This window comes from Cricetulus griseus, chromosome 4 (genome assembly GCF_003668045.3).
Source record: "Cricetulus griseus strain 17A/GY chromosome 4, alternate assembly CriGri-PICRH-1.0, whole genome shotgun sequence".
Taxonomy (NCBI): Eukaryota; Metazoa; Chordata; class Mammalia; order Rodentia; family Cricetidae; genus Cricetulus; species Cricetulus griseus.
Window position 1 is genome coordinate 201,273,594 of NC_048597.1, and position 27,030 is coordinate 201,300,623.

The 27,030-nt window shown below is 39.3% G+C and overlaps 1 protein-coding gene across 1 annotated transcript; it reads left to right on the plus strand.

Moving 5' to 3' along the window:
• The first annotated feature begins 255 nt into the window (after positions 1 to 255).
• LOC100762355 (phospholipid scramblase 2-like) lies at positions 256 to 26,935 on the plus strand. Its single transcript, XM_027410952.2, has 8 exons — positions 256 to 420; positions 10,816 to 10,896; positions 15,061 to 15,293; positions 17,308 to 17,350; positions 19,073 to 19,293; positions 19,403 to 19,564; positions 24,010 to 24,171; positions 26,624 to 26,935. Exons 2-8 carry the CDS (start codon positions 10,824 to 10,826, stop codon positions 26,651 to 26,653), a joined length of 924 nt encoding a protein of 307 aa, XP_027266753.1. The 5' UTR covers positions 256 to 420; positions 10,816 to 10,823; the 3' UTR covers positions 26,654 to 26,935.
• Positions 26,936 to 27,030: the final 95 nt, after the last annotated feature.

Genomic DNA, 27,030 nt, shown 5'->3' on the forward strand with positions numbered 1-27,030 from the left:
AGCAAAGCTAAACAAAAACTGAAGAGGCAAAATCATTCCTGAGTTCCAAAGTCTAAAGAAGTCAGTGGGGGTCAGGTTAAAGGAAATTCCCATGAGCTCTCTTAGAGTTCTAGAAATGTGCACAGACTAGATCATTTCTCCCTCAGAGCTGGGAGCAGGAGGGGCACTAAGGGCCCCAGATCTCAGCTCGATATTTGGCTGGGCTTCACCTAGGGTGCAGGGGCGTACCTTCCTGGCAGGAAAAGGAAACTTTTTATACTCAAAGCTCAGGAAACGAAACCCAAGCCACAGACAGCTGCTCCAGAGTCACTTCACTTCATGGTGTTTTTCTCCTTGAGTAGAGTGTAGCACCTGTACTTTTTGCAGAGAGGTTTGGAAAGCAGAGCCACTGCGGGTTCCAGGGTTTACTACTTAACAAAGGTAAGCCAGCTGCCCTGTCTGTCTCAAGAGAATCCTTTGTCCTCTCAGGACCCAGAAAATACAGAAGCCCCAGGAGGAGGAATCTGAGGGAGGAGATGTGGCCTGGAGGTTGGGAAAGCGTCCAGACACCGGGAAAGTGGAGGTGGGCACAGGAAGGGACCCTGCCTGGAGAGGTAAAAGGTAGCTCAGTTAGGTTTTCCTGTAGGCTGGTAGGGGTTTAGGGTTATTTTTCATGGGTCTTTTTAACAAGGAGACAGTTCTTCCATTCTCTAGTGTTTCTTTAGAGGTGCCCTTTGTCTTTCTGTTCCAGGCTGGTCTTTAGGTTGTAAACACGATTTCCTGTTTAATTCGGGGAAGAGTCCTATCTCAATGGAGGTCATTAGCCTTGACCTGATACGGGAGGCATCTACTGTCTGCATTTGTAAAAATGTTAACTATAGAGACAAAGGGGCCAAAAATAAAAACAACTACCTCCAACCCGAATAAATCAGTCCTTGACTACTAGTAGCTGGACCTAGTACTTGTGAGGTCTCACACCAAGGTTAGAGATTAGCTTCTAATGTGCCAGGCAGCTCATATCCAAGGGCCACTCTCAAGAAGGAAGGTTAGTACTATATAAAACATATTACTTAAGAAGACAAAGGAGTGCTCACTACTGAAATGTACAGAACAAGTCCATTAAGAGCAAGTAATTGTTCTTACATGTTTCAGACACCCATTCCCTTTCAGGAGGGTCATTCTCTCTGAGAATCTGTTTGCTCTGTCTCTCTTGAAGCAGAGGTCATTAAACATTTTTAAAATATCATTTCTGGTCTGGTGACTACTTCTCCCTCATACTTCCGCTCGTCATTATCTTGACCAGAGTCTCTACAGTTTCTACAGGGTGTTTTCAGACAATACCCATGGCATTTGTGACAAAGGATGCCAAGATAGAGGTGTTTGTGTCATAAATAATGCCTGGGAAGTAGTAGATGGCTCTCTTCTACTCCTTTTCTCTCTTCATGCCTAGCAATCTGTATCACATCCTGTTTGAAAACATCACATCAGGCTCCAGTTCAACTTAATAATACAGCTTCACAATTCAGTGGAACCCTGAATCAAGGCCAGCATTAGAGGCACAAGTCACAGAGCCTGCTAGTTATTGAGAGGTTAATATTAACTGGGGCCCAACCATGCTTGACATTCTAGAATACCAGATGCACAGGAAAGAAAGACACAGCAGGCCAAAGGCAGAGTACTTTACCTCACTAGCTGACCACTCTCTCCTTGGCTTTATGTCTGCAGACCCTGGATTTCTTCATGTGTAGCTTGCTTTAGAAACTGTGTGACTAGTACAGACTTAAAAGATTAAGTTGATTTTTATATCAACTAATGTAAGTTGTTAGAGTAGATGCTACCATTTCATAAAGGACTGAGTGACAGTTGGCTTTTATTATGCAGATATTTAAATACTTAAATAGGAAATGCTTCTGTAAATATGTGTGTGCACTGGTCCTTTAGTTCTCAATGATATATAATCTACATTCAAAATTTATGAGTAAAATTCTCTTAAGATGCCATCCATAGTTGTTCCTAAGCATCGTTGTTCTTTTGCTTAAAGACCTGAGCTATGGAACATGAACCAGGAGATACATTAACCATGGAGTTTATTAAAGGTGGGGAGAGTGAAAGAGCAAGCAAAGAGAGCAAAAAGAAGAGAGCATAAGAGGGCAGGGGTCTGTCTTTTATAGGGGTCCTTTATACCTGTAAGCAGACTTAGCTCCCATGGAACCCTGGGCTGACTAGGGTATTGCCTGAGTGGATTCTGCCAGGTAACAGGGGAATGCCAGCATAATGCCTGAACCTTTCATTCCCACCTTTACTTATTATTAAAAAGGTGGGGTGTTAAACATGGCAGATTAGGGAATAAGGAAGTAGAGTTCTTAAGACTGCTCCCTGCTGATCTAGTGGGAGTTGATCATCTTTGGGGGACCTGAGAGAGCTGGGGTGCTGCCACATCCTGGGGTTAGCTGGTTGGTCCATCACAGTCCAGGCTGTATGGAACTCTGGAGCCTCTTAAACCTTGCAAGCTGTTAACAGAGTAGAGGACAAGGTTTAGAAAAAAAAATTTTTTTTCGTAGGTCCTGTTACTTGAGGGAAGATTGTAAGATGAAGGAGGGGTTCCCCAGGGGTCCCAAGATGAGTGAAGGAAGTCCTGGGACCAGGGAAAGATTGAATAATATTTATTTGGAGTGGGTTTGGATGGGTCTAATTCAGCTCTCTGGAACTTACAAGAATCCTTTGAGTTTGTGAAAACATAAATTTTAGGCACATTAACAGCATATGCATGTTAGAAGCAACTTGGCTGAAAGCATTAACATTTTAAAATTGACAGATTTCTTTTAGGACAATGAAAAGCACCTCAATCTTGATCTTGTAGTTATGATCGTGTGGTGGTATTGTAGAACTTTATTGACTATGAACAGTAGCATAATGAAAGAGAGAAATCTGGAACATATTCCATTCTTTTTAATGTCTCAACTCACTTTATTTGTCATCACTTAAGCCTTTTAATCCTCAGACCTTCATAACTTTAATTCATATACCTTACATTACCATCTTTATATAGATAAACCTTAAAATAACTGTTCCTGAAATCTGTTTTGCTTTAAGCTGGCAAGACTAGGAGTCATCAAAAGCATCAGAGTTCTTGAGAAGGATAAAATTTTACCTGAGTTAGTGATTAAAGAATACCAGAGACTTGCCAGCAGGCTGCATGGACAGCCACCCCCAAGGTCCTCCATGGTTGTGAGCTGCCTTCTTGCTGATAGCATGTGACCTGTGGATTAGGGACTGTAGGAAGGCTCACCTACTGTTGAGCCAAGCAACGTGGAGAAAGTCAATTCCATTATCCTCTTGTCCACAGTCTGAAGAGTCCTTTGCAGCAGTTGAGGTGAAGGGCAGGGTTTCTCAGTGACTAGTGTTGCCACTAACAGGAGATGGAGTTTCTTCGGTGCCCACCAGTCTTCTTGGAGGAAATGGGGTGGGGTCAGCAGCTAGCTTGTCTCTCTGTTATAAAAAGCTTTTTAATAAAACATTTTAAATGCCGTGTTCTCTAGATCTCTGAGCCTTTGAGGGTTGTCTGTCTATCAAAGAAGTACAGGACAGTCCCCTTTTTGTAATAAAAAGCTTTACCTTTCTAAACAGCTTACAGGATGGACTGAACGGTATAAATATTTTGTTAATTTGACATAGACCTTTATAATTTTAAATGTTCATCATCATTTAAAGACACATCACAGTTAAATTTAAGTTGTATAGAGTTAGCTTATATTTTAAATATAAAGTTAAATTAGACCTTTATCACTTTAAAGGTTTACTATCATTTAAAGATACATAACAATTTAGAAATATGAGGCTTAGCACAGTTAAATTTAAGTTGCATATAGAGTTAGGTAAGTATAAAGTTAAATTTAAATCACATGTAGAGAGACAAGCAGTTATATCGAACAGGACTGGGTAAGAGTAAAAGGGGGAAGCAGAGTGCAATCTCTGATCTGTACACTGTAGCAAACAGACAGTATTTAAAGGGACAGAGTAGACTTAAACAGGGGGCCCTGGAAAGGCACAGTATTCCATAAATGAGCCATGCACAACAAGAGCAGTGAAAGAAGAAATCAGAGACAAAAAACAAAAACAAAAACAAAAACAAACAAACAAAAAAAACAAGAAGAAAAGAAACTGTATCTGGCAGCCAGGTTTGCTGGCACAAGCCACTAGACTAATTGGGTGTGCCTACAGGTAGGTCATGTGATCAAGATGTCAGGCCCCCAGTCAAGGCCACATCGCCAAGATGGCTGCCCCCATGCTAGACCCCATGGCCAAGATGACAGCTTCTATAAGCACATTCCCGTCTGGCAGCAGAAGTGGCTTTTTTTTTTCTTCATGAGTGAGGCAGAAAGATGTGTGCAGAAGAGACCACTGTAGGTCTGAAAAACTAATGCACCAGTCTAAAAAGACCACTGTAGTTCTGAGAAAAGGATGCACCAGTCTACGGATGGTGCTAGGGTATAAAACCCAAGAGACCCTTCGTGGATCCGAGAAACGAATGCTCCAAACCTGAAAAATCTCATTCGTGGGGGAAAAAAGAAAAATCTCCAGCAGACGCTGCCCCAGGCCAGGCCACTGTGAGCCTCTGGCATCTCCATGGAGAAGAAACACGGTAGAAGGGCAGCAGAGATAGAATAAACAAGAGAGTGAGGAGAGACATTTTGAACAGGAGAATAAGAATTCTATTGAACCAGGACATTCCCAGGTGAAAGAAAGTTTCCGCTGTGGCTGGCAGGAGTTTTAGCATGCAGGGAAGAAAAGAGTACAGACAAGTAAAAGAGTAGAGGCCACATTCCCAACCATGGATGGGAATGTAGGGTGCAGAATGGAGGGTGTACATGGCAGAATGGAGGGTGCCGATAAGCAGGCACATGGTTTGATAGGGGGGCCCAGCTTCCATGAGAGAGGCAGAAAATATCCCAAGCCTATAATCGTCAGCATCCCAGAGACCAAGGAAGGATCAGATACCAAAGGCATCAACTGATTTCGTGTTTTGTCAAGCACAAATAAGGAGCCAGGGCTCCTGGAGCCCAAGAGATGTGGTCACCCAGTACTGGGATTTTCAACCTGTCCAAAAAGTCGAGAGACCACATTCTCGATAGAGTCCTAACTCATAGAAGCAACGGAGGGGCTTACCAGACATGCAGACATAGTGGTGTTGGATATTGTTGGATGGAAGAATCCAGAGAGCCTTAGTTTGAAAAGCAGCTAGTCGAAGTTTACAGGGTTCCAGCATCTCAGGCTGCCACAGGCAGGAGGAAATGCCGGGGAAAACCAAGAGATGGAAAGTGGGTCATGTGTTCAGGTTCTAGGATCCCTGCAAGTTCCCATGCCCCTGGAAGGAGAGGTTACAGAGAAAGCCTATCCTGGGTTTCAGCACCAAATGTTCTTTTGCTTAAATTAAAGATGCACTATAGAACGTGAACCAGGAGATACATTAACCATGGAGTTTATTAAAGGGGGGGGGGGCAAGAAAGCAAGCAATGAGAGTAAAAGAAGAGAGAGAGGGCAAGAGAGCAAGAGAGAGCAAAGAGAGCATAAGAGGGCAGGGGTCTGTCTTTTAAACGGGTCCTTTACACCTGTGTGCAGACTAAGCTCCCATGGAACCCTGGGCTAACTAGGGTACTGCCTGAGTGGATTCTGCCAGGTAACAGGGGCAGGCCAGGGTAATGCCTGAACCTTTCAAGCATGTTTGCTTTATCCTAGAATGCTGAAGTGGATATTGGTATAATGTTTTACTGATTCAAAGACTACATTGCATTTAGCCAAATTTCTCCATTACAGCACTTCTAGTTGGCACCATGTCCTCAAGAGCCCACTGACATCTTCTAACCCAAATTTGTGCAAACACAACTACTCTGGCTCCATACAACAGTCCCCCCCAAACCCAGGTCAACAGCAAAGGTGTCTGTCTTCTTTGATGTTAACCTTTCATATACACAACATGTATCTATAAATGTTGCCAGGAGTGCATGAATACCATTTGGTTTGAAAACAATGAAATTATTTTCAATAATTTTACCTCAATCTCTGACCTGCCTTCTACTCCCCTCTCAACATAGTGTCTCATTTTCACTTACTCTTTAAGACATAAAATTAGAGACATAGAATTCTGGCCATGGCCTCTGGAACAGAAAAGCATTGGGAAACTAACTTGTAATGGGTTACAAACTTTAGGCCTTAATCACATAAACTGATTTATCTTGTGTATTGAACGACTCGGGATGGGAAATTTTGTTCTCAGACACTTACCTAATAATTTCTCATTAAATAGCTGAAGCCCAGTTTTTTTTTTTTTTTTACTTACTTAAATGGCATAATGGTTTTATGATATTTCAGAAATACTTTTTGAAAGCTCTAAGAGAATTTGCTGATTTCTAGGGTTCGGGTTTAAAGCTTCTACTAAACCATGAACTGTGGAGACGTCACAATGCCCACAGCATTCTCCCTCTCCTCGATGGGAGTGTAGCAACTATGCTGTAGCTCAGAATGTGAGTGTAGCCTTATGATTTCTAACAGAATGAAGCCTCAGCTTCCCCTGAACATCTTCCATGGTTCAGAAGATGTGTGTGATCATCAGAGTGTGTCCAAAATTCTGTTCTGGTGCTATGATGATTCACATGGTACGAAACATACAGGAACCAGAGACTTCAGGAATACATCATGGACATTTCTTCTTTTCCTAAAGTCTTTTTGTAATTCTTTTCCTTTCATAAAAGTTATTTTATAATGATGACATAAACTATTAACCAATTCTTTAAACTAGAGGTATACCCAGCTGTTTTCAAACCTGAGCAACACACCTGAGAATGGATCCATTAAGATGGAGAAAACAGCCAGGCCATGCTGGCACACATACCTTTAATCCTAGCACTTGGGAGACAGAGGCAGGCAGATCTCTGAGTCTGAGATCAGCCTGGTCTACAGAGAGTTCCAGAACAGTCAAGGCTACACAGTAAAACTCTGTTTAGAGAAAACATAAGATGAGATATTTTTAAACTAGAAGAGAAATATTTCCATCTCATATATATGGCTATAAAGTCCAAAAAATTAATTCTAATTCAACAGTTAAGTGAATTGAAAATAAAAACAATTAATTTTTTAAATATAAAATAGAGAAAACTTGCCTACACCTCTCCTTGTACAAGTCATTTATGATTTACCTTTAGATATCCTTTGGTGGTTTTTTGACATGGAGGCGAGGTTAGAATGATGGGCAATAATCCTTAAAATTACTGTTAAAATTTGTTGAAGTTTGAGAACCCTCATTCGCCAAGCATCATCAGTTAAAAGTAAAAAATTAACTATCCTATTTTTTTTTAAATGGAGACAGATTGAAACTTGACAGACAGGTTGAATATGTTGTGTTAGTAAGGGCCACTACCCATTTGTACCTCTGGTTCACTGGGCTCTTCACAGAGGCTTTCAGAAAAGTGTTAACCATCATGGGTTTCTGAAAAACCACAGCATGGGAAGAGGACCAAGCCCTAAGGTTTGGTTGGGTAGATGGGGCTGCACCAGGTAGCTGAAGACTAGCCCATGAGCCTGACTGTGAAGCTCCAGGACACCTTGACGGAGGCTGTCAGCCTGTTCATGTGTGGCATGCTAACTGAAGGCCTTCTTTCTAGGACTGTTTAAATCATAGACTTAAACACTATAAATAGTTTCAGTATTCTCCCCATTAAGTTAAATCTGTTTACCTGTTTTCTGCTACAATGTTTTTTTCTTTATTCTGTGTCTTGTTTCTTGTTTATGTTACAGAATCCAATACCTATTTCAATATTTCAGTAACAGAGAAGATATATTGCAGAAATATCCAATGTCATGAATTTTTTCCTTAAAGCCTTTGGGAAAGCTAAATACTAGGTTTGTTGGTACACATATTGTATATGTAGAATACATTTCAGATTGGACAGTTTTTTGCTTCTATGTACAGTTTATACACATAAGGCTTATTGTAGACACATTATAAAAATGGTAACTGTAAACAAGTCCATTCTGACAAGCCCTCAGGCTCACATCTTTGTATATTCTCATAACCCTGATATAAGGGAGTACCCATCATAATGCTCTGTGCTTTTTCTTCCATAAAAAATTTAAAGGAAATGTGTATCAGGTGTTTAATGAAAGATTTTTTTCTTGTTAGAGAAAAAAATGCCTTTCTGAAATGATCTTGATTTTTCTTATTTTGATTTTGTTGAAATAGCAACAAACTTATGTGTTTTGCATTGTTAGCCTTGATAGATATATTAGACCATCTCCTTATATTTCCCCCAAGGAATTGATCTTTATTAACAACTGCAGCCTTGACTTACTTCTTGTAAAGTACCACCAAATGCTTCAAAACGTCAGCATAGATTGACTTAAGTTACTTTATATGTTAGGAGCTTCAGGATGGCTCAGTTCAATTTAGAAAGATCCATTTGGCTAAGGTCACATTAATTCTTTTGTTTCTCATACACACAGTTATACAGGTAAGCATATATGTATGTATGCATGTGTGTATTTAGATGCCTAAATAGAAGCTCTGTACAAATGAGAATAATTATGCATGTAATATATAAATAGGGATATATGTATGTAAAAGGAAGGTGATATCTTTCAGATAAAATAACTATTATTTTTGTGTTCCTAATACAGAAATTAGCCTGTAATTATTATGTTTTTGGTATACTTGAGCATCTGCCCCTTATCTTAATTTCTCTTCACATGAATCCCTCTTGGGACTCCTAAAATTAGAGTCTTTTCTTTGATACCTAACCCCCAGAGACTATGAACTCCTGACTTACAGAGTCCATCTGGTTCTGCTTTTATGTGTGCCATTTATATTATTTAAAAGTGGTGATTGTAAATCATTCCAGTTCAGCATCAATAGCATCAGAGCTGGAGTGTGTTTAGATATGCTCTGAGACCCAGAGTAAGAGTGTGGCATGGCTTTAACAGACAGGAGAACTAGGCATCTAGACCTCTCATCTATAGCAGAGAAGTGGCAGACAATAGTTCTAAGGGAATGACCGGTTGTACTTCAGAGATCTTTGACAACTTAGGGTTTGTTACAGGAATTAGGACAAGGAACTCTTTGTTTCCTGAATTTATGGTTGCCATGGACTCTATACTGCCAAAGTTGTTATGAAACAATGGAAGAAGAAGAATGTCTTCAGTCTAGCCTTTCTCACAAACACATAAATGAACAACTTGAGTGATACTTAACAATCAGCAGAAGAATTGCATGAAGAAAATAAGTTTCAAAGCCAGAATGTTTCCTTCTATGCTAAGGCCATGTTTCTATAACTCAACCATGGAAACATTTGATGTTTTGTTGGTCAATAACCCAACAAGAAATGGAGGAGAAAATAAAGTAAGTATAATGTCTACTAGATCATAATTTCTGTAATGAAAGAGCTATCATCACCCGAATGTAAACAAAAGCAGCACAGATGATGCTCACTTCTTATTTTTGACTACTTGAGATGGGTAAATGACTCATGAGAGAAGTAGTAGACTGAAAAGTGTGTGCATATATTAAGATGCTTCAAGACATTATATATAGAAGATAACATTGTAATATGTTACTTGACTATAAGTGAATAGTATAGTTTTTCGAAGTCAGTTATAACTTAAGACACTTTGTGCACTTGAGCCCTGTTGAGGAATATTACTTTAAAGCTTGTTGCATTTTTTTCCTACTGCTTTTGTTAACAGGTCAAAGATGTGTTTGATTAAATAAAATTAACCTTCGGGCAGGAGGCTGAGTCAGCAAGTAGCTGACAGGAAGTGATAGGCAGGAATCATGTATAGCAAGGGTTTTTTAGTGGGGGTGGAAAGAAGGCTACTGGGTTGTTTGGAAGACACCAGCAAAGGGAGAAGGTTAGCTACTAGATGTTGAGCCTCTCTGAGCCAGAAGAATTTCATCTTAAACCTTGAATTGTGAGTGTTTTAGGTTTACATAAAGTTTCCCTTAGTAGCTTTGAAAAGAGTGGGTGCCTGAAGAGACAATTGGCTCAGGCAGTAGCCTCTGATGCTTAAGAGGCAGCCACTGTAGATAATAAAAAACAGGTAACAACACAGGGTAATCATAAAAATGGTAATAGAAGTGTATGTACTAAAGATTTGTTTTGTTTTCTTATTTTCGTGCATGTATGGGTAACTGTGTGTGCAGATACCCCAGAGTCCAAGACTGTTAGAACCACTGGAGCCTGAGTTGCAGGCAGTTGTGAACTGCCCAGCATGGATGCTGGTAGCAGAACTCTAGTCCTCTGACCAAGCAGCAAGTGCTCTTAACAGTTTGAGACATCAGGACCCCAAATTAATTCTCAAGGCAATGATTACACATAATTCATAATTTAATAAGCCATTGTCTCCAGTTTGTAATCTCCTGGGAGGAGTGAAGGGAGGCATTAGACTGAATAGAACAAAAATACAAATTATAAAATTCTCAAAGGATTAATGGAGATAGTTATTAAAAGACAATACACCTTTTTATCAGTACATCACCACATACAGGGAGTTTTACTACTTTCTACACTGTCTATGTGTGCTTTTAAAATTACCTTTGTTCTAATGTCACAAGTGAAAAATCCTGGGAATTCAGCCCCAGTCACAGAGCTGCCTCAAGCTCCCTAGAAGAGAATTTGCTGCAAACGGGATTCTGTTACATGCTGGCTCTTTTACCAGCATAGCTTAATGTGTTGAATTTACTCTGCATGTTTCTGTTCAGCATCACACATTATCTTGGCACTGTGCACTGTTCTTGCTGATGTGCCTCTCATTTAGGCTGATAAACTTGTACCTCTCCCTGAATTGCAGGCATACAAATGAAGACTTCACGCCCAGGAACGTATCTGCCAGCTGGGTATGCCCCTCAGTATCCACCAGCAGCATTCCAAGGTAAAATACTTGTTGAAGAAGAAAGCAATAAAATAACTCTAATCAACTGATGTTCCCAAGAAAGAGAAAGAGGTGGTGACTATATATTTTAGTAATTGATTTTTCTTAAAATCGCACTGAAGAAATGTTAGTGGCCTAGGTTTTGTTTTGTTTTAGGCTGTACATGCCTTCCAAAGAAGTACTTTTTATTTATAAAGGACAGTAAAGATTATGAGGAACTAGTGCAATATACGAGTTTATATTTCCTCATGAAATATTACGTTGATAGTAAGTTTAATATTAATACAGATAGTAAGGAAAATAAATGTTTTGTTGGCTGTTCATCTGTGCTGAAAATTGCTTCATGTGATGATGTTTAGAAGATGGAACTGTGGATATTTTTGAACCACAAAGTATTTAGAATTAATTGTACTCAGTGAAAAATAATAAAATCATAAAACTGGAAGCTGCCTACAACAGAAATGCCCACTTCATAGTAACCCTCATTTTCATTGTGTAACGTATGAAGGCTTACTCCTTTAGACACGCTGCCCCATTCTTTAGTCACATATAATAATACATACTAGATGCGCATTTATCTTTTCAAGCCGTAAACTATTTCAGAGCAAATTCAATTGTCGGCATGACTGGACTTTTGTAAATGTCAATGTTGATGGTGTACCCAGGTTTACCAGTAGCAGGCTATCCAGATCCTCCTCAAAAAGCACCCTGGGGGTTAATATCAAAGGTGTTCTGGTTTGGCAGAAGGGTACATGAGTTTAGTTTTCTATTCTGAGTAAACAGATTGGCTTGGGAGTTGAATGGCCTGTGTAATTGTCTTAGAAAACTCCCCTGTGGGTCTCAGATCTTATCCAGATGTTAGCAATTAAAGGAAGAGGAGCTGGCTAAGCCCCAGAGCTCTAAGGCAGCCGTTCACAACCATGGCTGTCATTAATTTTCATTTAAAAATACTAATACAGAGAGCATTCGCAGGGAAATTAAACTACACCTCTAAACAATGACTGCTAATTTCCAAGAAGCCAGGTGTTTGTAATGTGAGGCCTGGGTTGAGAACGGCTGTTCTGATTTCTCAGAACAGACTTGCAGAGTTCCTAGATTGTGCATAATTTAACCTAGGCACCCCATAGGACAGTTTCCTTAACCTTACAGCTCATGTAAAATAGGCACACATGTTATAGTCAGTTAGTATCAGGTATGGAGTATATTAGAAAAGGTAGCTTGGTTTGGGAAAGAAGAAAAACCAGTCCTTCCATCCAGAAACTTGAGAACTGGAAATGACTGACTGCCTCGTGATCCTGTCAGACCAGGCCATAGCAAGCTCCTACAACCAGGACAGGACGTGACTAATAACGTAAATGACCCTTATAGTCAGACTCTCCCCCAAACTCCCACTGTCAGGACCAGAGGTAGCTAATAGCCTAGATGACTTCTAAGCTATGTGTATGACCATGACCCAGACCAGGCAGACCCTTCTGCAGGCCCTTAAGATACATGCAGTATATCTCTGGAACCATCTTTGTGGAAGAAATGACATGTTTCCTGAGTTGAGCTTCAAAGTAATTATGCTTCCTTGTACAATGGGGATTGTACTACACCAGGAAAATTTTCCAAATTATACTGTGTAGACAGATTTTTCTTTGGGCCACCAGCTTACAAATAACGACCTGGGAGACTTATTATTAATTATACAAGCTTGGCCTTAAATTATAAAAGTTAGATTTTTCCCTAACTACTCTTATAACTGAATTCATATTTTTTAATATATGCTTTGTCAAGTGGCTTGATACCTCATCTGTCTGTACTGCCCAAAAGTCCTGCCTAGCTCTCCTGCCTAGCTATTGGTTGTTTAGCTTTTTATTATACCTATCATACTTATTGCAATAAGTGTACACATATCCTACAACAATACTGGGCTTAAATGTGGTAACATATTGTTGATGATCTAATAAAGCAACTGGGGATCAAATTTCAAAGCCAGTCACAAGCCATAGAGGCCAGGCAGTGATGGCACACACCTTTAATCCCAGGACTCAGGAGACAGAGGCAGACTCATCTCTGTTAGTTCAAGGCCACACCTAGCTACACTAAATTGTTCCAGTCTAAAAGAGAAACAGTTCACACAAAGGTGGTCTCAGCTCTTGGGGTCACATGCCTTTAATCCCAGCACTAAGGAGGTGGAGACAGGAGTGACATGGTTGGGTGGAAAAAGGAATACAAAGTGGGAGGAGACAGGAACTGAGAGCATTTTTGCCTCTGAGTATTCCTGGAGACATGATCAGCCATTGTGGTCTGAGGTAGAGGTAAGAGATAGTGGCTGGCGGCTTTGCTTCTCTGATCTTCAACATGAACTCCAATATCTGTCTTTGGGTTTTTATTTTTCATGTTACACTTTAAATACATTGTAAATAAACTGCCTGTTATTAGACTCCTGGAAGTCGGATGGAGGTTGATGGAGTCACTATGCATTGGGGTTTCATTCTCATCTCTTTTGTATGATTCCCTTCTCTGTATAACACCTGCAGGGCCCCCTCAGTCCTGTTCAAGCAAACAACAATAAATGTTATGGGTGGGGTATGGGACTTATGTACTTCTGGTAAATTAATGCAGTCACTAAAAAAAATTAGTATTGGAGGTCCCTCAAAAAATTAAAATGGAGCCATCACATGATCCCCTCCTAAAGGAGTCTGTCAGCATATCATAGGCAAACATTTATCCTTGGCTATTACTATACTATTTGAAATAGCTAAATGTGGAATCAACCTTGATGCTTATCAACAGATGAAAGAACACACACACACACACACACACACACACACACACACACACACACACACACAGGTTTCATTAAGTCAGAAAAAAGAGTGAAAAGAGTCATTTGTAGAAGATAGATGAAACTAGACACAGCATATTAAGAGATACAAACCAGTCTGGGTGTGGTGGTGCACACATTTAATTCCAGCAATTGGGAGGCAGAGACAGGTGGATCTCTGTGAATTTGGCACCAGTTTGGCCTACATAGCAAGTTAAAGACCTCCAACCATGGCAGTATAGTAAAACTATCTCAAAAAAACAAGTATCAAAAATCAACACAACAACAAAACACACACACACACACACACACACACACAGAGAGAGAGAGAGAGAGAGAGAGAGAGAGAGAGAGATACAAGCCAGATTCCCAAAGACAGATATACCTACTTTTATTATTATTTTTGTGTGTGGAATATAGTTATAAAACCATGACCATATAACATCAAAAGCATACTCAGTTATTTGAGGGATTAGTCAGAACCCAGTGGGACAATATAGACAGGTACACAAGAGGCTAATGGAAGATGAATTGTGAACAAAGAACATGATATTCAAGTATGTCAGTGTCACAATATAATGTGTTACTTTGTCTGCTAATTTAATTGTTAATATTGTTGTAAACTTTGCTTTGTTGTTCTGAACTGTGTGTGTGTGTGTGTGTGTGTGTGTGTGTGTGTGTGTGTGTGTGTGTGTGTGTGCACATGGGTGGCTATAAAAATAGATCACATATTGAAGTGCATTTCAGAGTTCAGATAAAAAAGATTGTCTGAAACCCAATAATCAGATAGAAGGTGCTCCAGTGACACAATCTGGATATAGATTAGCGAGAGGCACTTATACAACACAGAGAAAATCAGTATGCTCCTGTGAAAGAGAGAAACACCTGTGCATCTGGCTTATGTCTCATTATATGGTGATGTCTACTTTCATATTTCTTCCTACAAATGAATTCATGCTTCTTTATGGCTGAATAAACTATTATCTATATCCATTATCATATCCATATCAAGATCCATATTATCTCTATCTATATTCCTCTCTCCGTGTCTCTCTGTGTCTCTGTCTCTGTCTCTGTCTCTCTCTGTGTGTGTGTGTGTGTGTGTGTAGTTTTCTTCATCATATGTTGGTAGGTATCTAGGCTGATGCCACATCTTGGCTGATTATGACTAACTGGTATAACAATAAACTTGGTTGTGTATACCTATAATTAGAAGCAGGTATAAACCACAGGTACTGCATTGAAAAGTCTTAAACATCATAGACCAGAGTGGAGAGGCCTCAAGATAATTCAACATGAAATGATTATACTTTTCTCTATGAAGTTGCAAATCAATTTCCTTGCTCCTATTTCAGGAATTCCAGAACATACTGGATGCCCTACATTCCAGACTGACTACCAAGGTCCCCACTCTGGTAACCCAGGACCTCAGGCTGGCTACACAGTCTCAACAGCTGGCTGTGAAGGTTATAATGCAACACAGCTTCCTGTTCAAAATAACCAGGCTATCATCCTTGTTAATACCCAATGGATGCCAGCACCACCACCTCTTCAGAGCTGCCCACCTGGGCTAGAATACTTAAGTCAGGTAAATCCACATACTCAGAACTCACAAAAGACAAAACTGTGTTTCTACTTCTAGTTTACTTGGACAACAAATGAATAATTCACCGAAGTATAGCATTGTCCTCATGTCTTCTGGTTACTCATAGTAACTGGTTCCACTAGATGAAGTTCAGTTGTTGTGCAAATTACCAAGGTGTGAGACAATTGTGTTTTCCTGTGAGTCTGGCCTATAACCCCTAATAGGCAGTATTTACTATACATTATTCTAGTCATTGTTTCAAGTACAATCCTTAGAAAATCTGTGACATGTGCACAAGATTATCACTGGTTTTTCAAAGAGGGAAACCAGCGTCAAAAAATGCTAACTGCTTTGTGGAGGCTCTAAAACCACGGAACAGTCATTGTGACTTACTTTTTAACTGTGAACTTTGGTAATGAGTATAAAAGCTTTTTACCCCAAGGCTGACCCACAGCCTTGGTATTTGAAAAAAGAGAGTCTAAAAAAAATTAGTTATTGTCTTTAAAGGATACCTAAAAAAGAGCAAGTTTAAAATTTTTCTCTTTGTTTTTTTGATACGGGGGTTTCTTTGTGTAGCCCTGGCTGTCCTGGAACTCACCTTGTAGATCAGGCTGGCCTTGCACACAAGATCCACCTGACACTGCCTCCCAAGTACTAGGATTAAAGGTGTGCTCCACCACTGCTGGGAAAGAGTAATTTTTTTCATATATGTAGTTTTATAAACTGTAACTCCACTTTTATTCTTTAGAAAACCCAATATTATAATTGCCTCCAGTGAGGGAAGAAAGTCTGGCTTTTGCCGAACTATAGTTCAATGATAATGAATTTTAGCAAAAATGCAGTTTAATAATAGCTCAATATGAAAAGCTGGTGAGGTAAAAAGAGGGCTGTGAGGTACACCAAATTCATGAACACATCCAGAGGGCCCTGTGATATCTAAGCCATCTCTAGTCTGTCTGGCACACATAGCACTAACATGTCCTGTGTGTGTTCAAGCAACAGACTTAGAAATTTTCAGTCATTTTGAATGCTCAGCCGTAAGAGGACATTGTTATGAATTCTCACACACACACACACACACACACACACACACACACACACACACACCAAGACTTGGGGAAATTATAGAGAAGGAGGCAGAAAGAATGTAGAAGTAGAAGAATAAGGAAAGGTGCCATGGAATGCAATCTATTGGATGAGGTGTGACTGCTGAACTCAGGAATGCACAGCAGCTAAGGGGGGCTTCCTAACTGAGGAGCTCTGGACACTTGTTAGCTTCTGGGGAAGGAAGCTCATTCTTCTTTGTGGGTGTGAGCACTGGCAGTTTTCCCATGCTCTACTCTATACCTGCACACCTGTGTACAAATGGGCAGCACTAATTGGACTTAGTGGATTATTTAAATATAAGAGAAATTTCAGTGCTAATTGTAATCTTAAAAATACTCTGGAATATACATAATTTAATCATGGAAAATAAAATATGAAGGAAAATTATCACTTACAAGGGATAGCTTCCTATAAGAAAATTATTTGAATGGATAAATAAATTATCAATCAATCTCATTTTCTGGAAAGAACACTTTTTTGTAATTTTATGGGAATTCCATTACAAATCAACTTTATTTGACTTAAAAATTCTTACTTTTGAGATGAACAAAAGTTTAAATAAACAAACTAGTGCTTGGGAAATGGCCCAAGAATTAAGAGGTATTCCTGGTCTGGCAGAGGACCCAGGTTTGATTCCCAGCACCCACATGGCCACTTACAACCATCTTCAGCTCCAGTTTCACTGAGTCTGTCTCCCACATATGCCCTCCGAAAGTACTGGATGCAAGGGGTACACTTACATGCATTTAGGCTGCACATTCATACAGGTAAAAATAAGTCCATCTTTAAATAAATATTTGCCATTAATATATAAAAATGTGATGCTATACAAAATACAATGGGGAGTGTGAAATGTTGACCCTGCTAGGAATTGATAATAATTCCATGCATCTTCTCTTTTCTGGAACAGATAGATCAGATACTGATTCATCAGCAAACCGAACTTCTGGAAGGTATGTATCTGTTGCATTGGTGGTATTTCTAGAAACAGGAGCAGTTCATACAGTTAACGGCCTGCAAGTTGCCTCTCCTACAGCACTCTTCTGTGGGAGGTTCAGCCAGGAGGCTACAGACATCTCTCTTCACTGTAAAGAGATTATGAACACCATCTCCTGTCCACTTCTGAGAAGTAGGAGTCAGGTGATCAAACTTCCTGTACTGGCTGTGTGTTCCCACAAAATCTCTCTGCATTAGAAAGGAAACAGTCGATGCTTGTGCTCTTTTGTCTGCTTGCACTAAGCTAACCTCGCCCTTCACCTACCTCCTACCTCTTAGCCATTCGCTGCTAGCCTGTGACCACCATGAACTTGAACAGAACTTCAGACAGTGGTTTAACGCCCATAGTGACTGGTCCTTAGGAATTAGGACACAGATCCTTTGTGAAATCACTGTTAGCTACCCCAGCTTCTGTTGGTAGTTCAGAGGAGGCCTATAGAATCTGTACACTGTGGGATCTGGATTTGCAGTTGAGGTACCAGGCCTTGTGGTGCCGGAGCGGCTGAGTACAGCCCCCTCAAGGCTGCTCCTCACAGAATACTCCTGTTCCAAGTGGGAAAACTGCTTCCCGAGGCCTCCTTGGGTCCAGTGTGCCCAGATAAAAAAGAACTTAAGACCACTAGGTGCATCACCACACCTGCCAGAAGGCTTCCAGGAAAGCTGTATGGGCCAGTGTCCTCTTCTAGCTAGCTTGGCATTATGAAAAGTTGGCTAGAATATAGGAAACACCTGTGCCTGCGACAACAAGCCCCAGCCATTGACAAGTCCAGAGAAGAGGTTAGGTGTTTTTGAGGAAAAGAAGTGAGTTAAGCATGATGGTCTAGAGAATCTTGCAGACTGACTGACTAAGTAGCAATCAGGTTGCTTCTTTATAAGACAAGGACAGACTCACTATTGTTCAAAGGATGCAGATATTATTTTATATCTGAACATTTGTTTGATTTTCTATAACATCTCTGGGGTTGTAAGGTCGGTTACAATGAAAAAGTACAGATAGAACTTGTTGTGCTTTAATCATAGTCCCAAAGCTCTATTTCAAAGAATCTATAGACTATTTTTGTTACAGTAAGCATGCTTAATATATAACAGCCTGTTTCCAGATTCCCTGGCCTGAAATCCTATTCTGATTCACTCCCATTTTTACATCAGTGCTTTTAGAAAGGCCCTCTTAATGCTTTTGCTCAAATAATGAGGATAGATGTGTGTGTGGCAGGGGGACCTTTAATCAATAGTTTGAGAACTACACACACACACACACACACACACACACACCAAAATCACAAAGAACTGATTTATTTTAGAGATTATAAACACAACAATCACTCTGTAAGCCCTAAAGCAAAACTCTGCCAGATGAGATGGGCATTTATCCACACACCTAGCCCTACTTTCCCTGGCAGCACTGCACCACCACAGACACTGGAGCCCCTTATGACAGAGTCCATGAAGGTGGAATGCATCTTGCTCCCTTAGGAAGTCTGTCATACGGACATCTTCCCTCCGTACCTTACTATTCTCCTTTCCCACTGCCATGTCCCGAATCCAGATCACCTCCACTGCTTGTCTCCTCTTTCCTGTTGCTCCCTGCCATCTCAGGCATACCTTCCCACTGCTACCTTAGGAAGAGAGTCACTATTCCTAACAAAGTGATCAATGTGGTTTCCCCTGTGTATTTTCAGTTGTAACAGGCTTTGAAACAAATAATAAGTTTGAAATCAAGAACAGCCTTGGGCAGATGGTTTACTTTGCAGTGGAAGATACTGACTGCTGCACTCGAAACTGCTGGGAAGCATCTAGACCTTTCACCTTAAGGATTTTGGATAATCTGAGCCGGGAAGTCATGACTCTGGAGAGACCCCTGAGATGCAGTAGCTGTTGCTTTCCCTGCTGCCTCCAGGAGGTCAGTATGAGAAGAACTGAGAAGAAGTGCAATAAGAGTTTTTGAAGAATGCATTACACCTGGGTGGTATGGCCATGGTTACATTCAACATGGACTCTTGCTTTTGTAGATAGAAATCCAAGCTCCTCCTGGCGTGCCAGTAGGGTATGTGACTCAGACCTGGCATCCTTGTCTGCCAAAGTTCACTCTTCAAAATGAGAAGAAGCAGGATATTCTAAAAATTCTTGGTCCGTGTGTTGCCTGCACCTGCTGTACAGACATTGACTTTGAGGTAAGAAGTATGATAAGGTCTACAAGATGTGGTTTCCTGACATGAAGAGAATATTTTCCTATAGGATGTTCCTGGTTCATTACCTAAATAGTGCCAGTTGATGTGTGCCCATCTAATTAATGGTCATTTAATTATTCAGAGCAAAGGTCATTACTCTAATTAAAGGTTAATGTAGAGTGTCCTCAGTGTCATATAAACAGAGGTCAATTCGGATAAATAAGAAGGAAAAGAAAATCTTCCAGCATTTAAAAATTCTATATGTGGGGGGCTGGAGAGATGGCTCAGAAGTTAAGAGCAACACTTGCTCTTCCAAAGGTCCCGAGTTCAATTTCCAACAACCACATGGTGGCTCACAACCATCTATAATGAGATCTGGTGCCCTCTTCTGACATGCAGACATACATGTAAGCAGAGTACTGTATACATAATAAATAAATAATTTTTAAAAAATTCTGTAGGTTTTGCTAGTGATTTACTGAATGGTTATAGTGTTATCTGTGTAAATATGATGACCTGGAACTGGATCCCAGAACCCACAGGAATACCCTAGTATGCAGGTATCCACCTCTACTCCCAATTCAGGGATGTGTGAGTGTGTGAGGTTGGAGGCTTCCTAGGGCTTACTGGCCAGCCAGTCTATCTTAATAGGAAAAAGACTGGCTAAGTGGAAAAGACCTGGTCTTAATGAGGTGGACAATTATGAAAGACACCTAACTTTGACCCCTGATCTCTATAGCCACCATGTCATACATACCATGTCTACCCATGCACAAAAATGAATATATGAATATACAGAGAGAGAGAGAGAGAGAGAGAGAGAGAGAGAGAGAGAGAGAGAGAGCCTCTTCATTTTGTTAACACAGTATTATTCATTTTAAACCTAAGATTTTAAATTCCAGGGTCCTTCTTTCTTCCCTCATTCTGCACTGTAAACCTCATCAGCTCTTTTGAAGGTACACAAATTTCATCACTTGGAATTCCTGTTGAAACCCCACTGATGTAATGAAGTTTCAGTGTGGCGACTAGAAGTCATGTCTTCTCCGGTGTTTCATTTTCCAAATTATCCATGACCCAGAGTGAACCGTGGCTTGAAAATCTGAAATAGAAAGTTCCTGAAATACACAAGACTTAAGTTATAAATTACACCCTATTCCCAGTGGTGTGAACTTACCTGAGGCTGACCCCCTCCATCCTGCCAGGATGTGAGTCATCTTCCTGCAGAAGGCCATTCACAATCGCCTCGCCTCCGAGGGGCCAGTCATGAAGGCTGCTCTTGTGTTGCCTCAGTGCAGTGATAAGCAGTCTGCATTCCATAGCCTAAAGTGGCCATGTGACCTCTGCAGCCTTCATCATCTCACTGTCTGACACTAGTCAATTCATTTAAAGGATGAGTAAATAGAGAATAAGATCTTGAGGGAGACACCCATTCCCATAATGTTTTCAAAGAGTATTATCATAATTTTCTGTTTCACTAATAGGGTTTTTTTTTCTTGGTTTTTCGAGACAGGGTTTCTCTGTGTAGCTTTGGAGCCTATCCTGGCACTTGCTCTGGAGATCAGGCTGGCCTCAGACATCCGCCTGCCTCTGCCTCCCAAGTGCTGGGATTAAAAGTGTGTGCTACCAACCCCTGGCTAGTTTTTTTTTTTAACAGTTCAGTTTTCCCACCCCATAAAATAAACTCTATAACAGAAATATATTAATAGGAAACCATTTCACATACATACTGTAGGCCTCCAGCAAGGCTTGGCCATGTGGCCCTTGCAGAAGGCCCATTTCTCTCAAGATACATTGCACAGTTATGCTTCTCTGGGCTCTGATAAACCCCTGGAGTAAATGAGACCATTAGAATTTGAGTATGTCTGACATTATAAGATTTCTACAACAATTGACCCAGGCAGCCTTATTGCTCTATTTTTACATGTTAAGCATTTAAATGTGGGAATTTGGTAAATTGAAAATCCATGTATTTTTCTTGGAAAATGAAAATGAGGAGAAACTGGATTTAATTTCCATACAGAGGAAAGATTCACCAAGGCTGAGTGTTAGAACTCTGGCTCCCCAACCCCAGATCTCTCCATGGTTTCTGATTTTAGGTTCACGCAGTTTTTACAGCCTCTTCCTTCATTCATATGGATTCAATTTCTCTGAAACACTGGGGGTGTGAAGGTAGTTTGCCCCTCTTACAGAATCCATGTTGAAGGGAAACTCAGGCAGAGCTGAGTTTCAAGAAAACACCTGTGACAGAAAACTGTGTATATAAGTGTGTATGAAAACACTTAGGAACATTTGTAATGATAATTCTTCATTTAAAACATTATGCTTGGGTGAGAGTCAGAGAAAGTAGTATTTAATTACTACATAGGATAGATTTTTTCTTTTTTAATCAAAGGACACTATAAAGAAACATTTTTCTGTCATGTGCTTAATTAAAAAACAACTGGAGTTTGTGATATTATTAATGATTTTAAGTTTTATTGTGCCATTTGTCTTCATGGATGCTTTCAAATAGCCATTGCCTTAAACAAGTTACTTTATGATATACTAAGGATGATGATATTGATGTACTGTCTTTGACAGAACTTAGAAACTTGTTCTGTTTCCTATAGGGTATGTGATGGCAATGTTCATGTCTTAAAAATGGGAAGTGTTAGTATGAGCCTCTACCAATACCATTAGAACTGTGGATAGAACAATTACAGTTGTTATGCCAGTTAATTCAGAGATGAAATTTTCTTGTTCAGGTATCTTGTTGAAAACATTACCTGGGATCTGGAGATGTGGCTTAGCAGCCAAACGCGATTGCTACCATGCTGGCCAATCTGAGTTCTACCTACAAGACTAACATGGAGCAAGGAAAATAATGACGTGCCCAAGTTGTTCTCTGATTCCTGAACCTATATCAATATATGCAAGTTCATACACACACACACACACACACACACACACACACACACACACACACACACACACACGATAAAAACAATTCTCAAATTTAGCTAAAAATCCTTTTATTCTGGTTACTTTTTTCGATAATTTACAATTCACATTTCTGATCATCCCTCCAATAATATTACATCTGGTAAACAAATTCAGTTAATTTTAAGTTATTGCTTTCTAAAAAATGGTAAATATTCATGTGTTTATTTTAAGTTTTGGGTTTATGATGCTGACAAGTTACCACTTATTTTCCATAATACAATTCATTCTTCAAACATATATGTGAGGTTTTATGATTAACTATAAATGCTTATGACAATTATTGCACATAAAATGCTAAGATATTACAAAAGATGATTTGTTTTAGGCCAGCTTATCAAAATGTCATATCTGATACAATTGTATGGTTCATGACCTCAAACTGACATCACTGTGTTCACATCATGGCCCTCTAGTTCAATTGAATTTCTGTGCACTGATGGAAGGGCATGTAGATGACTCTAACTTGGACCAGGAAGTAACCTGCCATCTGCTCAAGGAAAGTGAGTCATAGGACTGTGCCAACAGCAGCTCAATGGGTGAAACTGCTCATTGATGAACATCCAGGCCAACCAAGTTAGCCATGGTAAACACTCAAGCCATGTGCTACACCCTATCATCAAATTGGACAAAAACCTAATATAACAAAACCTAATTCTCATGGAAGAGAAAGTATACTATGCATACTGTGGATGTGGAATGAAAGTACTATTCTATGAGCAACAGTTTGTGATTTCATTCATATTAGAAGTAAGCATCAACACATTTAAGGTACCATCCTCCTCCAGCCACCAAGATGTTGACTACCTCTGAATGTCCCCATGTTGACTTGGTGGGCTTTAAAGAAGGTTGTTCCCTCCTTTGATGCCCTTTGCAGGTTTGGAAAGGACACATCTATCTCCTCCTTTGACTATGTGTACAACTTTGGTGATCATCTACTTGCCTTCTTTGGAGTGGCTTTAGATTGTGCCCTACCTGTTCTACTGTAAAATGGGACACTGGGCTTTGCTTCCACAGAGTCCCCAGATCAGAAGCTTTCCACACTGGAAATCTGGTTTCACATAATTTTCTTCTTGTATGCTTTACTCCCCACTAGTTATCAAATCCTGTCCCATCTCTGCCTCAATAGTCTCACATGGAGCTTCTTGTTGGTCTCTTCCACCCATCAGCTGATCTTTAGCTCTTTCTTGGCTTTTTGCCTTTAATGCCCCCCACTGCCTTGGCCTCATAGGTGGCAATGAGCCTCTGCCACATTTATATACTCACCCTGCATGAAAGTTATACTTTTCAAAGCAGTTCATCTAAGAGGAGTTTCATCTGTTGTCTTCCCAATAGCTTCTAGAAATTGAAGAAGAGAAACATTTTTTAACATAATTTCACAAAAATATTTGTCTGACTTTACTCCAGTTTTTAAATTAGGTTTACCATATGTATTCTACAAATCCTTATGTTTTTATTTTCATATGTAGATCAAGTCTCTTGATGGGCAATCTAGAATTGGCAAGATCTCCAAGCAGTGGTCTGGGTGTGTGAAAGAGACCTTCACAGATTCAGATAACTTTGGGATTGAGTTCCCACTGGACCTTGATGTGAAGATAAAGGCTGTGGTACTTGGAGCATGTTTCCTCATAGTAAGTTTTCCTGCTAATCCTTGGTAGAATTGCTCCATAATGATTGGGCAGATTGTGAATCCCAAAGTGACATTGTTACACTGATGGGTTTTATATGAGATTCTGCTTTTCATAATTGTTTAATGGCTTGTATCCCTGAAATTAAGATATGGAGAACTACTTTAGCTCTGAGGAATCTATAGCTCGTCACAAGACAACATAGAGTTTGTCATTCAGAGGTTCTTGTCTTTCAGGTGTTTTTTTTTTTTAATAAAACATAAATTAGAGATTTGGAGGCAGTGTTGATTCTGTACTTAATTGGAAAAAGTCTGATCAAAATGCACATGTTGTTCAATCATAAAATTATCGTATAATATATAACTATAAATTACAATATAGTTACAATTAGGCTGTAGAGATAAATTAATTGAAACATTTATGTATCCAGGTATCTGGCAGTTCAAATAATTCAGAAACTCATGACCAGAATTCCAATATGCAGCCAATATTCATCATTACCAGGATACCCAGGGGACTTCAAAATTCCCTGCCCAGTTTACAACTCCACTAAATTAAACTCTCTGAATTTTTTTTCCCAAGCTTTTAGTCTGGATAGAGTTCCTAGCTGGTACCATTATGTAGCAAGGTTTGAAATGTGAGGTATCTTAAACATTGTTTTGGAGACACAATAAGAAAAAAAACAAGAGCTTGTGCAGTCCTACAGTCTGGGTTCTCTCATCAAATAGACACAAATTAAAATAAAGTTAAAATAAAACAGGATGTCACCATAATACCTATTGTAAACCATGTTTGGGCATCAATTCAAGGAAAACGGTCTGAAAAATTATTTGTGAGATTTCAAGTAAATATAAATAATGATGTGTTTTGATGGTATGAGAGATTTGTTCTGGTGTTTTAGTAAAAACAATTGTCTGTTTCTATTCATCATGAACTTGTTTGGTAAAATATTTTTGCTTTTAAATAACGTGGAGAGGAGAATGGGGTTGTACGGTTAAGTAACAGGTAGACACAGCTTAATCCTTATTGAAGCCAAATGAGCAGGTGCTGCTACTTTGTGCACTACTGTTCTTTATTTCAGTTGTGCTTTTTTTTTTTGCCAAATGTTTAAGCAAAATGAAACTTATGTAAAGAAAGAGAAAAGTGTTCTTTGTAAATTTAGCCTTAATTTGGGAAAACATTTTAAATCAGAGTCTGGGCATGTGAAAGCCCTGCATTTAGTGAAGGATTCGGTGTGCAGGGTTTATGTTGATGTGAAGCAGGGTTGAAGGTGGAATGGCAATTGTTTTCTACATAGGCAAAAGAAAGTTCTGAACGTTACAGCAAAGAAGGGGCTGCATGTAGCATCAGCTTCAAAAACCATGGAAATGAATTCTGAAAGTTTTCACCCCAATATGGAATAAATGACATGGCCACTATGTTTATTAAACATTGTGCAATATGTGGATGTATTGAATGATTACCCCATGTTCCATAAATACATGCACATTTTTTTTGTATCAATTCAAAGAAATCTTTTTTCAAAATCTCTTAAACATTGGGAAGCTTTCGTAAATGCAGAGTAAGTTATTTAAAATTGGATATTGCTTGGTTCAAAGCAAGGTTGAAACAATAGCTGTGAATACAAGTTTGAAAAGAAATATTGAAGTAACTGTAGAGATGGATTGAAAACTCAGTGATACAGACATCGCATCAGCAGAAGAGCTGAGTTACTACTGTTGGTGGAATAGAAGAACGTAGAGAATGGGAAAGAAATGAATTCCATATGATTTGCTAGTTAGAGAAAGGAAACAGTGCAGGAAAGAATACACAGGTTTAGAAGAGAATTGCTGTCCCCGAGCCAGGATGTTTGGTGAATGTCATTCTGAATGAAAAGCCTGCATCAAGCCCATGATTTAATGCTGATCATGGATCTCCTGTCCTTACATTAGTGGAATAAAACTAGAAAGACATAAGGGATGGGCTTTAGGTTGTGAGCACTTCCAGAGGATCTGAGTTTGAATTCCAGCACCATGTGCAACTCAAGACCACTTATTTATTAGTCCAGTTCCAGGGGATCTGATGCCCTCTTCAGACCTGCATGGGCACAGACATGCATGGAGACACAACACTGATAAACATACACTTGAATAATTGATGAAAAAATTTCAACTTAGGAAGAAAATGGAAAAATTTCAAGGGAAATATGAAAAAGGAATATTTAAAGAAGGTATAAGGGAAATAATTAAATAGATACAGATGTAGAGAAAAAATAAAATTATAGAATTTAATTGTTATTGTAATCAGAAGGGAAAGGTCATGGTTTTTTATAGACTTTCCAACATTTACTCATTCCATTCAGTTCATCTTGGATGACACTGTGTCATCGGGAATTAAGTGCCCTTAGCTTTCTGTATCTGAGAATAGGTTATTCTTGTCTCTGAAAAACTATTTTTATGTATTTGTTTCTATTTAGGACTACAAGTTTTTTGAAGGCTGTGAGTAGGACCAAAAATTAGCCGTGCTGTGGGTTCTAATGAAGAAGACAGAGAAGATTGGACATCTGCATAATGACAACATGTAAATGGGAAACCAGTGGCTTTATTTTTCTATATTGAAATTTCTCAGAATTAAGCTATAATACATGGGGCATACCGTGTACAATTTTGCTTTCCAAATCATATTTTACCTTCTACATAATTGGAATAGACTTGGGTATATGTCTTTATATACATCTAAAATATTCTCTGCATTCAATATAAAATGAAAATGTATATTTAGAAATAAAGCATTTTATAGAAAAGTAAGAAGAATCATAATCTGTGGTTTGTTTTTCATGTTTTTTCAATATAAACCTTGCAATCATTAATTATAAAGTTATAC